General features: G+C 32.0%; 1 protein-coding gene across 1 annotated transcript; it reads right to left on the bottom strand.

The window, feature by feature from the left end:
- Positions 1-9,007: 9,007 nt before the first annotated feature.
- LOC139514999 (bromodomain-containing protein DDB_G0271118-like) lies at positions 9,008-13,002 on the bottom strand. Its single transcript, XM_071304560.1, has 4 exons — positions 12,860-13,002; positions 11,475-11,510; positions 10,847-11,056; positions 9,008-9,519 (listed from the first exon to the last, which is right to left on the bottom strand). Exons 1-4 carry the CDS (start codon positions 12,903-12,905, stop codon positions 9,038-9,040), a joined length of 774 nt encoding a protein of 257 aa, XP_071160661.1. The 5' UTR covers positions 12,906-13,002; the 3' UTR covers positions 9,008-9,037.
- Between the last annotated feature and the right edge of the window lie 2,505 nt (positions 13,003-15,507).

Raw genomic sequence — 15,507 nt, 5'->3', positions numbered from 1 at the left:
GAGCATATGCCTCTTTTCAAAATAAAGTAATAAAATAAATAGATGAAATATTGGAACCGATTAAGATAACACAAACAATTCTATCAATTCTTAGACAAAATGAACAGAGAGGTCAGTATAAAAGGTCAAATACACAATGGGTAATAGAAGGACAGACACCATTGGAATGTGTGATGAATTTTGAGATAAAACATAATATAAATCAATCTATTTATAAAATAAATAAAAAACAGTTAAATGAAAATCAAAAATAAGTTTGAAGCCAGGCCAGAACTTTCTGTGAAGATTACCATTCCAAATAATTGTTGATTTATACAAACTATTTGAAAAGATACAAACCACAGTCTATACACTACATCATAGAAAATTAGCTTTTGACATTGTTAATTTTATGCGTTTTAAGCGCTTGTCTTTGTGTAGCCTCGTCGGTAACGCTCACAGCGAAATTTCGAAAACCAATGATGTATAAGTACCGAAACGAGTGAACTTTGCTGAGGAAGTTTGAACTATGTTTTCTTAATAATTTCGACAATGTAATCATGTTGTAATAAAACATGCCAGTGCTGAAGCTCTGAACACTTAGTTGATGATACTCTTGATAACTAATAATAGTCCACCATTCGTGATATCGACAAAGTGCTATTTGTCTAAGCTTAACTTGAGGGGGTCGGAATCGCGGTTTCCTAACAATTTCTATATTTTCAGTAACGAACAATTGAAGATATATCTGTTAAAAAAGAAAAAAAGAAAGTACCGAGCTCAAAGAAAATTCAAATTTATAATAACTGACATTTTTAGGCAGTTATGCTGCCTTATGCGAGCACCCTGGGTTTTGGTTCCCCCTAGGAATTTTGAAAAAAAAAGCCATTGCTCTGATCTGGCAGGTCTGGCAGATTCTTTATAACTAATTAGACATTTTTTTCACACTTTTTGATACGAAAAACAATAAATATGTGGAATATTTCTCTAAATGATCGTCGAATCACCCTAAACAATCGATGTTCCCCATTTGAAAAAGTGCTAATTAAAAAGTTATACATAGCTTTTTATCGTCTGTGCTTTTGGTGAATATGTGAGTAAACTATTGTAAGAATAATTTCATCACCGAAAATGTCTGTAATGATAAAAGTCATTAAAATTTGCCAAATTGCGCATGGATATTATGTTGCGGCTATTTTTAATCAGTGACGCCGTTGAATTTGGTGGATTCCATCCTAATAAAGGTAAATATCTCTAAGTCTTGAATTTGTAAGAATACTTGAATATTTTATTCCTACATTACTTTTTGTATGAACTTGAGTTATGTATTTTATTTAATCATTAAATACACGAGCTGATGTTATTATTATTTGTTATCGTGCCTCTGCGTACTTGCTATTTATCGTGTAAACCCCTAAACATTATACTCGATCGGGGCCTTTGCAGTTTCAATCGGGACCTCATTTGAATACGTATTTATAGATTTTGTCGATGTCAAGGTCATTTCAAGATGGTTTCCTTTTTCGTGTTTTTATAAGTCCAGGCTTTGGTGTTACAGACTGCTACATGTGCTTTGATATAGCCAAAGGTGCTTCTAACAATATTGAGATTAATACTTTATCAATAATTTGCTCAAAGACAACATTATTTCACTTCAAAATCGCATATTATTGTAAAATATTAATTACGAATTTGTGACGCGTCCAACGCCGTAATTTATTTTGATTTACAAGCAATTTTTATTTTCCGGAAATGAAAACATATCTTTTTTCGATGTTTCTTTTTGTGACTTTTTCATATTTAAACACTCGTGAAGTGTTCAAAAATCATTTCTATGCTTTTCCTTCAGCAACTTAGTACTGGTAAACCACTTTTCTATGAAAATACTGTTAAAAAAACTCGCATGATACGAAAAGAAGCACTTGAAGGTAACGTCGTGCCTCACGAAGTTACGTTTTCAACAAGTTTAACACAAACAGTTTTTTTTTTCTGAATTCCTACAACAATTATTTAAAGAACAGATATGTGCTTTTATTATGATATTGGCAATGGATGACAGCGAATCCGTAATCAAGATAATTTAATTCTCTAACAATTTCAAATAAAATTTGAATGAAAATGGGGAATGTGCCAAAGAGACAACAACTTGACCAAAGAGCAGAGAACAGCTGAAGGCCACCAAATGGTCTTCAATGCAGAACGAAACTCCCACACCAGGAGGCTTGCTTCAACTGACCCCTAAATATATCTATATATCTTTATTCTCATAAAGCCAATGCATTACATCAGTACAGAGATAACAACAATAACTATTTAAAATATATACAAAACAAGGAGAGAGGTTACAGAAGTCACTAGCCAGCAGGACAAACACAAGTATTAATATTTTTTATAAATAAGCAAAGTTTCTTCAGGACTGGTTTTCGTGTACTCGACATTAGTTCCGAAAATTTAAATATATTATGTCGTTATACAAAATAGGAGGATAAATACTCTGTACGTTTTTGATTGAAAAAAGTACATTCCAATATATAGTGATATTCGTCACCAATTTGTCGATTTTTACATAGATGGCAAACACGGTTTTCTCTCAGTACATTTTGCCACCTTCCTGTTTCAATCGGCAATTTGTTATTGGTCGTTCGAAATCGACAAAGAACAACGGCATCTTTAAAGTTCAAAATATTAAAATATTCCTCAAATTCCCTGAGATTTTTTGGCTAACGACCAAAACCAAACACTAAAAGTAACTTGCCCACACCTGACAAAAATGTTACAAAAATCACCTATAAATGAATTAATTACATTTTTATTAACATCTTTCAAATCAGTATTACAAAGTTTGTATTCTATTTCTACAATTTTTTCAACATCAATATTATTTTGAAAATCTTTTATCTTTTCAGAATCCCATCTATTTATTTTCTTAACAGTGTTATAATGCCGATTACAATCAACGTTTTTTGCATGGTCATCTACAAAATGTACCACATTTCTATTACAATAAAAAGTGACAGAAATATGATTATGAACATCTGACAATAATTTATTCGAATCTAAAACCTCAAAGTACTTAAATGATTTTAGAAGTCCTGGCATTGAAGGCATAAAACTTTGCTCAGTGTTCGGAGCACAAAAATCATGCTCGAAACATGAGTCCAGCAATTTGATTGGTTGATGTTCGAGTCTGAGTAGACAAATCATGCTCGAAAGTTTTATGACCGTGAGGCCAGGACTGCTGATACAATAATCAACGACATTGGCATTACGAAAGGTAAATCGCCCTATATTTTGATCCCTTCCCATTCTCCCATTTAGTATAAAAATACCGTTACCTTTACAAAAAATATGTTAATGCAATGTTCAATTGAACATACAAATTAATATTCTTGACAAGTATTTCATCATACTTTTATTGAAAAGGACTATACAAGGGTAGCCATGAAAAAATTGAAATTTGACCACTTCAATTTTTAACTCAACTTTTAGCCAGATATAGCAGGCTAAAATTGTACAAAAGTTGAGCAGTATATCTCTTGTATTGTAAACGAAATAGTTTTGGGCAAATGGGGCTAAATTTGACCTTCTTCTTATAAGAAATCTTATAAATTAATAACAAAACTAAACTCAGACTACACGGAGTGTCAAAGTTGTGAGGCCAGTTTCAACACATAATATTGCAATTTCCACCATTATGCATACATATAGATATAGCTTATACCACTACCTTTTTAGTCCAGTGGGACTTTAATCTTTATTTTATTGTTGTATGCACGAAAATTAACAGAAACAAAAGTTGGTTGGATCTTGCAAGTTTTGAACACCGGAAGTGAAGAATTTTATTCAAGCAGATTTATCTACCCTTTTTTCACCTAACGGTAATTAATATAACTTATATATATGTATCTACCTATTGAATATGATAGCAGACGACTATGATCACTGGTGGTAAGCGGATGGTCGTAACTAAAAGTTACGACCATCTGAATATGGGAGACAACTCTAGGGATAAGTTTTTCTTTTCCGATTTTCGTGCAGTAAAAGGTTCATTTGAGTCAAACCGCTTGTCTCATATACACATATCGTGAGTGCATTCTCATTGAAACCAAATTTGACACATAAAATCATTCCAATTTTCTTAAAATAGTCATTCAAAAATTCGAGCATGATGGTCGTAACTTTAACTTGTGATGGTCGTAATGTCAACTATAGTATTTTTGATGATGGTCGTAACCGACAGAAGATGGTCGTAACTTTGAAAGATGACCTTAACTCAAGTATTTAGACGAACTTTTATCAAGCTATTTTAAAAGTACTGTGCACATGCATAACCATGTTAATAAACTTATCAATCATACATTTTTGATATGTTCTAAACGACCATCATTTAGGAGAAACTGAAAACTAATCAACTCGTATTAAGCCAAATAGTATGTTAGGGTTGAGTATTAATATATTTTTACTGTACGTTAAGGCATAAATTGTTGAATATTTGCTTTCAGATATTTTTTTATTTACGACTTTTTATTTCCTGCAATCATGTCGGCAGATGAAATTAGGGGACGACCATTTGATATTCTGGGGAGGGGGGGGGCAGGCAGGAGGATTTGTTTTTGATCGGTTATTTATTTTTGCAAACTAAGAGAACAGATTTTTTATTTTCTGCACTATTGAAGCAAGATTTTTCATTTTCATTAAAGAAAGGGACTGATTATTCATTTTCACAACTATGTTTATAAATAATACATAAAGTATAGTCAAGTCATTATGTACCATTTAATTAGATTAATCACCCCCCTCTGCAGAAATGAATCTTTTAAATTCCCAATTGCATATACACATAGTGTTAAGTTTAGTAATAACTAGGAACTTTTAAATGTATTGGCAAAGCTACTACGCCGAGCGGAGTGAGGCAAACATTTTTTTGAAGGGTTTTGGAGCCACTGAAGGCCCAAGAAGCTATAAAACAAATGATGCAAAATCATGCTTTCTGGGTGTTCGGAAGACCCTTTCATAATCTGAAAATGAAGTTTTGTTTTAATAATTTTTGACAATATTTTGGTCTCAAAGCAAAATGTATAAATGCAGTGTAAGACTGAAGATTCTAGGGAAAACATCAAAAGACCAATGTGCATGATAAAGCAAAAATGGAATTCACATAGTTAAGCCTGTGGCTGCTGGTTTTTTTTTTAAACTCATGATCAAGTTCATAACAAAATTACTAGATTACAAAAGGAATGCAACACTAACAGAATACAGAAGGGCAATCAATGAACAAAAGACAAATAAAATAAGAAACATTGATCCCGAAAAATCAGGGCTATAAGTCTGAGGGAAAACAGAACTTTCTTCTTGCAAGGCCGTGAACACAATTTGATATGGAGACCAGCATTTGGTTTTGAAATGTCCTACATGGAGTTACGGCCCTGTTAAAATAAAGGTGAGGTAAGGTTTCCTGAGACAATATACTTCAAGTTAAATGAAACCAATTTTCAGACATTTCAAGTATATTTAAATAATATTTATACTTTTTTTATTAAAAAAATTGGGAAGTGTTTCCCGATTTTTTTGGGGAAAAAAGATGAATTTATGAAGAATCTGGTGCCATCTCATACTTTCGATTAGACCTGCTGAGTTATTTATTTTCTATACATTGCAAGTCAGGTAATTTATTTTCAAACTACCACAGAACAAACCATTTATTTTTTTGATTATCAAGGCTGAGTTATCTATTTTCAAAATCCTCCTGGCCCTGCCCCCCCCCCCCCAGAATATCAAATGGTCGTCTCCTTATTGAACGTACAATTTTGAACAATCTTCTTTAATTTTTAATCAGCTATTGCAGTTTTTATAAACCATTGGCTTTCAAATATTCGGCTTTTGGTGAATCATGATTAATGAAAATCCACAAATGCCTGGTGTTTTTATCGTGTTGTCTTTATTTTTTATTGATTACATGACGATCTTGCGGTATATCATTGATAATTGTTCTAAGTATCGGTTCAGAATAAAAACTTAATCCATGGTGTCGCAATGAACATTGTGTTAACCTAGAAAGTATGAATAAGGTTGAGATATTTTACAATGCTACACGCGTTGAATTTAAGAGTAAGATCAAATATCAGTAGTTTGTAGACAGGCTTGTAGCCAGGATAATATTATAAGGTAGAACTAAATGTACTGTGGCAAATATTGCATACATATATGCAGGTATATATTTTACAATGATACACGCTTTGAATTTAAGAGTAAGATCAAATATTAGTAGTTTATAGCCAGCCTTGTAGCTAAGATAATATAACAAGGTAGAACTAAATGTACTGCGGCAACTATCACATACATATGCAGGTTGAAAATAATATTTATGTTATATGTTTATATTGTATGAATGTACTCAGATTTAAAAGACCAGCACGCTGAGTTGAAGCATAAAGATCTATCTTTTAAATATTATCCTGGCTACAAGCTATGTATGAATACTGTTTGCTGAAGTCCTTTTGCTGAAATTAAAAAAAATACATTATCATCAGCATATAGTAAACAATGTGAATTGCTGACCCCCATATTCTTTAGAAAGAAGTTTAAGGATCCATACTGTGAAGGAATTTTTTTTAACTCGTGTAGTAATTTTGACTCTAAATATGCCTCCTCTAGTAGTGGAAAGAAGATCCCAAATTGTCAAGCCTGTGCCAGTATCTGATCATAGACTTTGCAATGACAAAATACAGAGTGAATCTACCGAGTTAAGAAAGATTGACAAAATTTAATGCGTAGTCTTTCTGAAAGAATCTTAGGATAAGCCTGAAAAAATGGCAAGATCATCAGCATATGTATAGTAAAGAATAGGCTGGTCGTGAATAAACAACAGCTGGATCAGGTGAACTTTTAACACAATCAGGAAGTTCATTTATAAAAAATTTAAACAAGTTTGGACTCAAATTGTCTCCCTGTTTTACTCCAACTTTAGTTCTAAAGAGATCTCTTACCATACTCTCTAACTATATTCAATAGCTTAAGTTTTAAGTTTTATCCCTGGGTGAATGACAGTATCAAAAGCCTTCTGGAAATCAACAAAGCAGGCAAACATTCTACCTTCTCTTGTATTACAATACTTATTTATAATAGTTTTTAGAATGAACATATGGTCAGATGGTCGTGTTTTTTTTTCGGTAAACCAAATTTGGCTCTCATCAATGATATGATATTTATCTAAGGATTTACAAAGACGTGTATTAAGTATCTTATTAAAAAGGCTTCCCCAATGAATCAGTTATTGTAATTCCTCGATTGTTATTAAGATCGGATGCATCATTCCCTTTATGAATTGGGAATGAAAAACGTGTGGTCCAGGGTTCATGGTATTTTCCATAAGAAAGACAAAGATGTATAACGGATAGCATGGTACCAATAGGCGTATTCAGAATTTTCTAAAACCACGGGTAATAATTATACCTGAACTTCGAATTTGCACCTTATAATCAGCTTGACTATATACCAAATGACAATACGACTTCTAAAAATCCAGGCTAAGAATAAGATGTATGTTGTTTAATTCCATTACGGACCTGCGAATTCGCGGATATGGTCTTGTCTCGATAACGATCCTCATAACATTATTTTGACTCCTTACTTATGCTTTTTCGACTTAATAAAATCAATTTTAAATTGTAGATTTTTCTTTTAAATTCCACCTAGTAGGTACATACTAGTTTTTAAAAAGTTTATCTTTTCAATACATGCAAAATATAAAGAAAATAAATCAGGATACTGTTATTTCATGTGATGTCAAATTTGTTAACATCGCCTTTTCTTAATTCGTAATTAAGAATGATCATAACCAGAGCTGTGTGTTAAAATGAATTCTCCACTTTTGAGAATTTATATTGTTATTAAACTTAACAGCTTATATTTAGTTGCCTCTTGGTTGATTTTATACATTATATTTTAAGTAACAGTGACTGGGCATTTCATTTTGTATTGTTTTTTTTTTCGATTCGTTCCAATTTTCTTTCCTTTCGCACTTTACAGGTATCCCTCTCTTCACCTCTTTTAGTTTTTATCATTTAGTGAAATCAACTTCACAAATATATCATATAATATATTCATATAACAAAAGACACGTTTAAAACTATTGACTTGTCTTATTAGGTCCTATTTAATAAAGAGTTACGACCATCACAATTTTAAGTTACGACCATCCTGAACAGTTTTGTTTTTTTTAGTTACGACCATCATGCTCGAATTATTGAATGATCATTTTACGAAAATTGGAATGTTTTTATGTATCAAATTTTGTTTCAATCTCAACGCACTGACGATAAGTATGTATGAGACAAGCGGTATTACTGAAACATTTTTTTACTGCACGAAAATCGGAAAAGAAAAATGTATCCCTAGAGTTGTCTCCCATCTTCGGATGGTCGTAACTTTAAGTTACGACCATCCGCTTACCACCAGTGTATGATGACGATAGGTAAACTGGAATTGATTAATATTTTATAATTATATTTGTCACATCAGGCACACTTGTATTTTTAATATGTAGTATTCACTAAGTATTGTACTATAAAGTAGATTATCGCTATTTTGTGCATTTTCCCTTTGATCTTTTTTTGTGATAATTTATCATATGCTACTCGCTTGAAATGGAAAATTATCGCTAGAAACTAAGGAGACACGTGGCGTTTCTAATGAAATTGACATGAAATTGTCAACGTCGTCATAGGTAAAATAGCGATGAACAGATTATCATTGAACATCTCAACTCCGATTGCTTCAGTACCGGCTCAAACGATAAAATCAATCACGTTGAGATGATAAACGATAATCTATAAATATGTATGAATCAAAATTTGGATTTGAAAATGTCAAATCAATATTATACACAGGAAAGATGAAGATAATGCTTTATAAATAATATGCATCTACTTTTTTTAGATAAATCTTCAAAGCCAAATACTTGAACTTATGTAACGAACCATGTGAAAAAGTTTAAGAGATAAGACACAAGAGTGACAAATTCAACAACTTTGAAAACTTTTATATTTGTTTATTTTTGTTAAGTCCGTGCGTTATGATTTGCTATGTTGATTTTAGTTATCAAATCGCTAAGTTTTGGGTGTAGTTTGTGATTATTAATTGACTGCATTGCATCTTCATGTCGTTTATTAATTGCTTCCTGATCACTCATGTGACGGTTATGTTGGTCTTCACGTTGACTGGAATGTTGCTGGTGTTGCTTCTCTGCAGTGTAAATATGTTGTTTTGCGAGCTCGGTAAGTCTTTTAATCTGTGCATCTGCTGCTGCTTTTAGTTGCTGCAGGTGGTCTGCGGAGGCCTTGTTTATATCATAAATATGTTTATCGGCTTCCTCCTTTACTTTCTCAACGTGACTGTTTGTCGCATCTTCAATGCTGTTGACATGATGTTTGGCCGTCTGTACAATGGTTTTGATATGTTGTAAAGCAATCTTTTTGTGCTCTTGAACATGGTGATGGAGATGCTTGTTTAGGTTTGCCAAGATCTTTATATTGTGGTGTACTGAAAAAAAAGACAACTGCATTAACACTAGTATGCGAAAGTGATTGGTATTAATAATAAAATGGTATATTTTTACAAAAGTTTATAATAGTGTGAAGCAAAACAAATACCAACATATCAGTGAGTTCATGTCAGTTTTGTCAGAAACAAGAAACATCGATATTGACATACATTGATGACTTCAAATTAGTATCTATGATTTTAACTTCAAAATCGTCAATTTCCACATTTTCCAGCAGTAACATATTCACTGTACACTCACATTGCGTTTATATATCTTCGTAAATACGGTATGCCCGTGCCACTTTATACTTTGAGGACATTAATAAGTGTTGTGCTCAAAAACCTCATAGTTACCAGGATAAAAATTTTGTATTTGCGGCAGACGTCTGATATCACCACTTCATAAGTTTTACAGTAATCCCCAAGAATTGGTTGACCGACATGATTTGTATGTGTCCCAACTCACTAGTGACATGCATTTGCTGTCTTATATCTTATTACTGTTAATGTGTAGTCATATATATTTCTTTTTACATTTCATTGTGACACAATAAAGGTAATACGGTAAATAGTCTAGATCACTGTCCTCGATTGAAAGTTTAAGACCAATAGCTCAAGTGTAATAATTTTAAGCAAAGCTAATACATTGTTCATGCTGGAATACCGGGTGATATTTATTGGGGATTTCCTAACATGATATTGACCTGCTGCTTACAAGAAAGTTACTAAAACTAGAGCTCCAAGTGCTAAAGTGGACGTCATCTGTTTAAACATTTACGGATGCTATCACTTGTTTGTTGACCGTAATGGAATATCTGTATCACTTAATGTGTACGTAGATGAGACAAACAGATCAGGATCTATTACCCTTCCGGAGAACCTGCGACCAAACCTGGTTTTTAGAATTGTATAGAATTTATGGTCTTTTGATCGTTTCTTTGGTGGGTTGTTTGCCATATCATAGCCAGCTTGTTTTCGACTAATGGGTTTGCATTTCCGGCCGTTTATTATCTTCCCCCACTCTTTTTGAATTAACATGAATATATCTGCGAATGTGTCACTTGAGTGGCTCATGTAAAACACATTATAGCTACCATATTTTTACAGTTAAATCCGACAAAAACAAAAGCGGTGTTCTTTTAGAAAGGTATCTCAAATTTAAACGCACTTTCACTTTAAAAGAATCGAACTGGTAAAAATCAAATCATATGTGTACATGTATAAACGTTTGTAATTTATGATAGTACTATACTATTATAAGTCCTAATTTTAAACTGCATAATTTCACGAAAAATTTAAAAGTGTATATTCGGAAGATTTATACCTAAAGCATGACTGTGAGCATGTCCGTGAACATGAACATGACTGTGAATAAGACTTGGTCGGTGAACATATCCGTGAGCATACACATGCTTATGTCCATATCCGTACCTATGTCCATGATACCTATGGATGTATAAGTGTCTCCCTCCATAGTACCTATGACTGTATCTGTATCCGTGTCTCCCTCCATAAACTTTGGCGTGCCTATAGCCTAACAAAAGAATTTTGTAAACATACACATTATCAATTTTTCTCCTTTAATAGAGATAGTTTAAAGATTACAATCATTATGCTGAGTATGCAAAGTAGTGTACATAAAAGTTATGTATTGTGTAAAAGAGAAAATTTAACACAACGTGAAATGAATAAAAATTATATGAATGTATTAAATGATTATGTTGCTTAATCTGATACCGGTGTTCAAGCTTTGGCGTTCGGTGCATTTATTGTCTCCATAAAAGTAATTATATGCATACTAGTACTCAACCAACAAACCATTCACGTCAGATATGTCTTTTATTGATAGTTATCTCATTTGCACATATATATCTTTGATTTGAATTATATCGAAGCCTAAACAAATTGTTCACCAACTACAAGTCTAAATGTTAAATAGATACGGCTCCTACCTCCGTGCCTTCTACCATAGGACTCTGCAGCTACAACTGAAGTAATGCAAACATTAATAAAAGGTAATGTAACTAACAAAAAATGATAGACTTAGCCAAAGTTGTGTGTTTTTTTTAGCCAAAGTTGTGTGTTCTTTTGTTTAATTATCCATAAAACCGTTTTAATAGGTTACCGATGTATCTGTCATCATCTTTATTGCATGTTATGAAGAGAAAAATAAAACTTAACAACATGAGACGTTCTAGATAGGAAAACTTTATTTTACTTTGACCGCATTCCCGTTCCAAATCATGATTGATCGCCATAGTATACTGTGTTGTTTGCTTTTGTCTTGTGATTTTTGTTTCGAGAATGATGTTCGAATTATGATATAAACGTCTGTGTAATTGTTTTATGGTTTTTGTCTCTGAAATCGATACGTCTCAAAGCCTTACACTTTGTATATCTTTTTGCAATGAAATTTTAAACGTTTAGAATATAAGTTATAAAGACACTTATCTATCATGCAAAGATTTAAGTAAAGCACTCCTGCCTAATTTTATGTTTTATTCGAGTACGCCCTTGCCTTTTTTGAAGTTTTGGCGTTTTGGCATTTCTGATAAAGATTCACTATTGAAGCATATCCTACATTTTGTTAATTCATATTTTGAGAATAACATACAAAAAGATAATCTTCAAACAAACAGTAAGCATATTTTTTTTTTAAAAACGAGTGAACGATAAAATCATTTTTAATAATCTATCAACACTATCAGATTAAAACATAAACAAAGAAAGCATTAATAAAAAAAGTAAACAATGGATTTTCTTAAATTAATTTGCAACTTATTCGGTCTCTATTTAACAATATTCTTTAAGTATGTTCCCAAGCATTTTACACTGTTTCTTCAATTGGAACCATTTCTATTCTCAATTTTGATATTGCTTTCTTTTAACACAAATATAATAGGTGATAATACGAGAAGAGGGGAAACTCAATTAGTCAGCAATCTTATGGCACAGATAAATCATGCCATCTCATATTTGTTGCTTTTATGCATTTTTTAGTTTGTTTTATATATCTCTGCAAAATGCAAATATCCGATTGACTCCTCCAAAAGTAGTTTTGAAAATCGGTTATTTATTTCAGAATACCTTTGTCAGAAAAACAAATTAACAAACTATTGGGATTTTTTTGCAACCAATTACAATAAAACATATTTATTATTTTCTTTATTAAATTCACACTTAAAAATTACAATTCTGAAATTAAATAAATATTTTTAATTCAACGTCTATTATTAGATTTTCATTTTATTCAACATAGTTGTTTTCCTGCTTTGTAAATATGATGTTATATATACTAACATAATACAATTGGGAAAAAAACGAAATTATATTTTACCTAGTACTGCAAGGATGACAAGGATGGTTAACAATCCACACTTCATGATGGAGTTAGATTACAAAATACAGCTCGCACTACTTTGATAGTCACTATTACTATAGCACTGGCTTTTAGAGAATACCAGTTCTGTATGTTATATAATAAATAGTGTCTCGCAAGATGTTACCTATCTTCTTATGCAATAGTACAAAATTCATGTTTATTCTTTAGAAATTATCATTGTTTTCTTTGAACAGTTCCTGTTATTGCCATGTATAATTTGAAGATAATCATTTTTTTTTCGTGTAATCCATTGGCAACATGAAATTTCAACAAAGGACAATAAATTGAGTAAATACGTTAAGAAAGAAACATCTCCGTTGAAAAGGAAATGCACGACGAAACTCGTCTCTGTTATTGTTACATGCAGGATAGATTTTCATGTATACGAAACTGAAATATCAAAATCAAATGAATTAAAAGGACAATTACACCATGTAGAACGCCACATGCTACGTTTTGAAGCAGATAAAATGATAAAAATAAGTGCAAGTAATAAGATACTTTTATAAGAAGTGTTACTGCCAAACCCGAAACATAATCTATTTCCAGGGAGCAGAATCAGACGTTTTCTCCAACACCTCTTTCTAGTTTTCCGTGTTGGTGCATTTTTCGGGACTCTTATGCTTTTTTTTTATGTTTCTGGATAAAAACTACTTTTGACAAACAAAATCCATATGATTTGTATAAAAAATGAAATGGAATTTAACCAAATGCCAGTTTCAGATTTTTCTTCTAAGAGGTAGCGGCATTTATCAATAAGGTTTACAATTGCATATACTTTATTTTATACTTTACTTTACTTTTACTGTTAAGTCAGTTTTTTGAGAAATTCATTTGACGTGACTCTGTGCTTATGTAAAACACCATACTTTGAACGACAAAATTATTTCATTTATTACTATTACTTTTTTATGATATACATTTGACGTGACTCTGTACTCATGTATCTCGTCATACTTTGAACCACACAATCATTTAATTTATTATTATTACTTTTACTGTTAAGTCTGGTTTTTGTTATATCTACTTTACGTGACTCTGCATTTTTGTATGCCGTCATACTTTGAACAACAAAATTATTTTATGTCTCCTATGCGAATTTCAAACGCGCAATTTTACACCAGTACAGAAAACCTTCCATCCATTACGGGTAGACTTTACATATATAAATAAAATCGTATGAGGTAAGCAAAATGAGGATGTTAAATTTGATGTATGCCTTTTTGTGCTTCTTCGTTACATTTGTTGTTTTTATAGTGATTAAGATGATAACGCAGTGTTGACTGCTGTGCCCCTGTTTTTGACATTTTTACTCTTTGAGTATGTTTGTTTTGTTCACGCATCGTTGACAATGTAACGGAAGTTGATGCGACTGTCATACAAGTGAGAGGTTTAGCTAGCTATAAAACCAGGTTCAATCCACCATTTTGTACATTAGAAAATGCCTGTACCAAGTCAGGAATATGACAGTTGTTATCCATTCGTTTGATGTGTTTTGACTTTTGATTTTGCCTTTTAATTTTGGATTTTCCTTTTTGAGTTTTCCTCGGAGTTCAGTATTTTTGTGTTTTTACTTTTTATACGTCAAACATACCTTTTTTTATATGGTGACAAATTACACACTTAGGGTATTTCATCTTGTCCGATTTTAAGTCTGGTAAGTTACAAGAACATGTACATGTATGTTCTTTTTACATTTAGAAATGATTAAGAAAAAAGACTCAAAGTATTTTGTTTATACCTGAACATGATATTTTTTCCTTTTCAGTCACTATCTTGGTTAAAAAAGTGATGACCATGGCTAAATGAACCCAAACATGGATTTAAATTACAGAAGAGACCTCTGTATAAGATTTGCCCAAAACCACCAACAGACAAAATCAACCAAACTGTTTCAACAGTTCCTTCTACAAAGCACTCGTGCACGTTGCAAATGCACTTACTCCTAAACGAATTTGATTACTCGCTTCACAGAAATACTCACCAACATTTATATAAAGAAATGACAATACAGTTTAAGAAACCTGAAGACGAAGTCACTTTTTTATGAAGAACATTTGGTTACTGGAACTTATCTTTATCGTTTTTTACCGCTTCAAAACCGCCAACCCGTGTCAAACATACTACCCCGCATGTGACGTTTTTCACGATAAATTAATTAAGTTACTTTTATATTGATTTAAAATTATGTTCCTTTAAATAAATAGCTGCAGTATGATCCGAAATTTCATCGTTTGATTTCATTGCTATTAAGTGAAAGAAAGACGTATCTTTACTGACTTCGATCATTAGCTGTAAGTTATACCCATACAAGCTTATCTGCGAAGGGGTCCATATAAATACATCCAAACTGTTGATAAATACTATTGCCGAAACTTTAATGGATGTTCAGTTCCATGAAGCATGCCTAGCATAGGCAAATTTTCACTGAATGTTTTTAGATAAATATTTCAACAAAAAATTTGCTCTCAGTTTTCCAAAAACCATTGTATGCAAGAAGAACATTTCATGTGTACATAGTTGATATATGTAGACCCGATTGGTTGTATCATAAAAACAAGTCATTATGTATGTATGTGCCTGTCCAAAGTCAGGAGTCTGTT

This window comes from Mytilus edulis, chromosome 3 (assembly GCF_963676685.1).
Source record: "Mytilus edulis chromosome 3, xbMytEdul2.2, whole genome shotgun sequence".
Lineage (NCBI taxonomy): Eukaryota > Metazoa > Mollusca > Bivalvia > Mytilida > Mytilidae > Mytilus > Mytilus edulis.
The sequence above is the reverse complement of the archived record's forward strand: the minus strand, read 5'-3'. Positions and strand labels throughout refer to the sequence as shown.

Coding starts and splice junctions, on each gene's coding strand:
- LOC139514999 (XM_071304560.1), bottom strand. CDS start 12,905: ATGAAGTGTGGATTGTTAACCATCCTTGTCATCCTTGCAGTACTAG. Junction 11,511..12,859: donor TGTCATCCTTGCAGTACTAG/GTAAAATATAAT, acceptor GCATTACTTCAG/TTGTAGCTGCAGAGTCCTAT. Junction 9,520..10,846: donor TGCTCACAGTCATGCTTTAG/GTATAAATCTTC, acceptor CTTTTTTTTCAG/TACACCACAATATAAAGATC.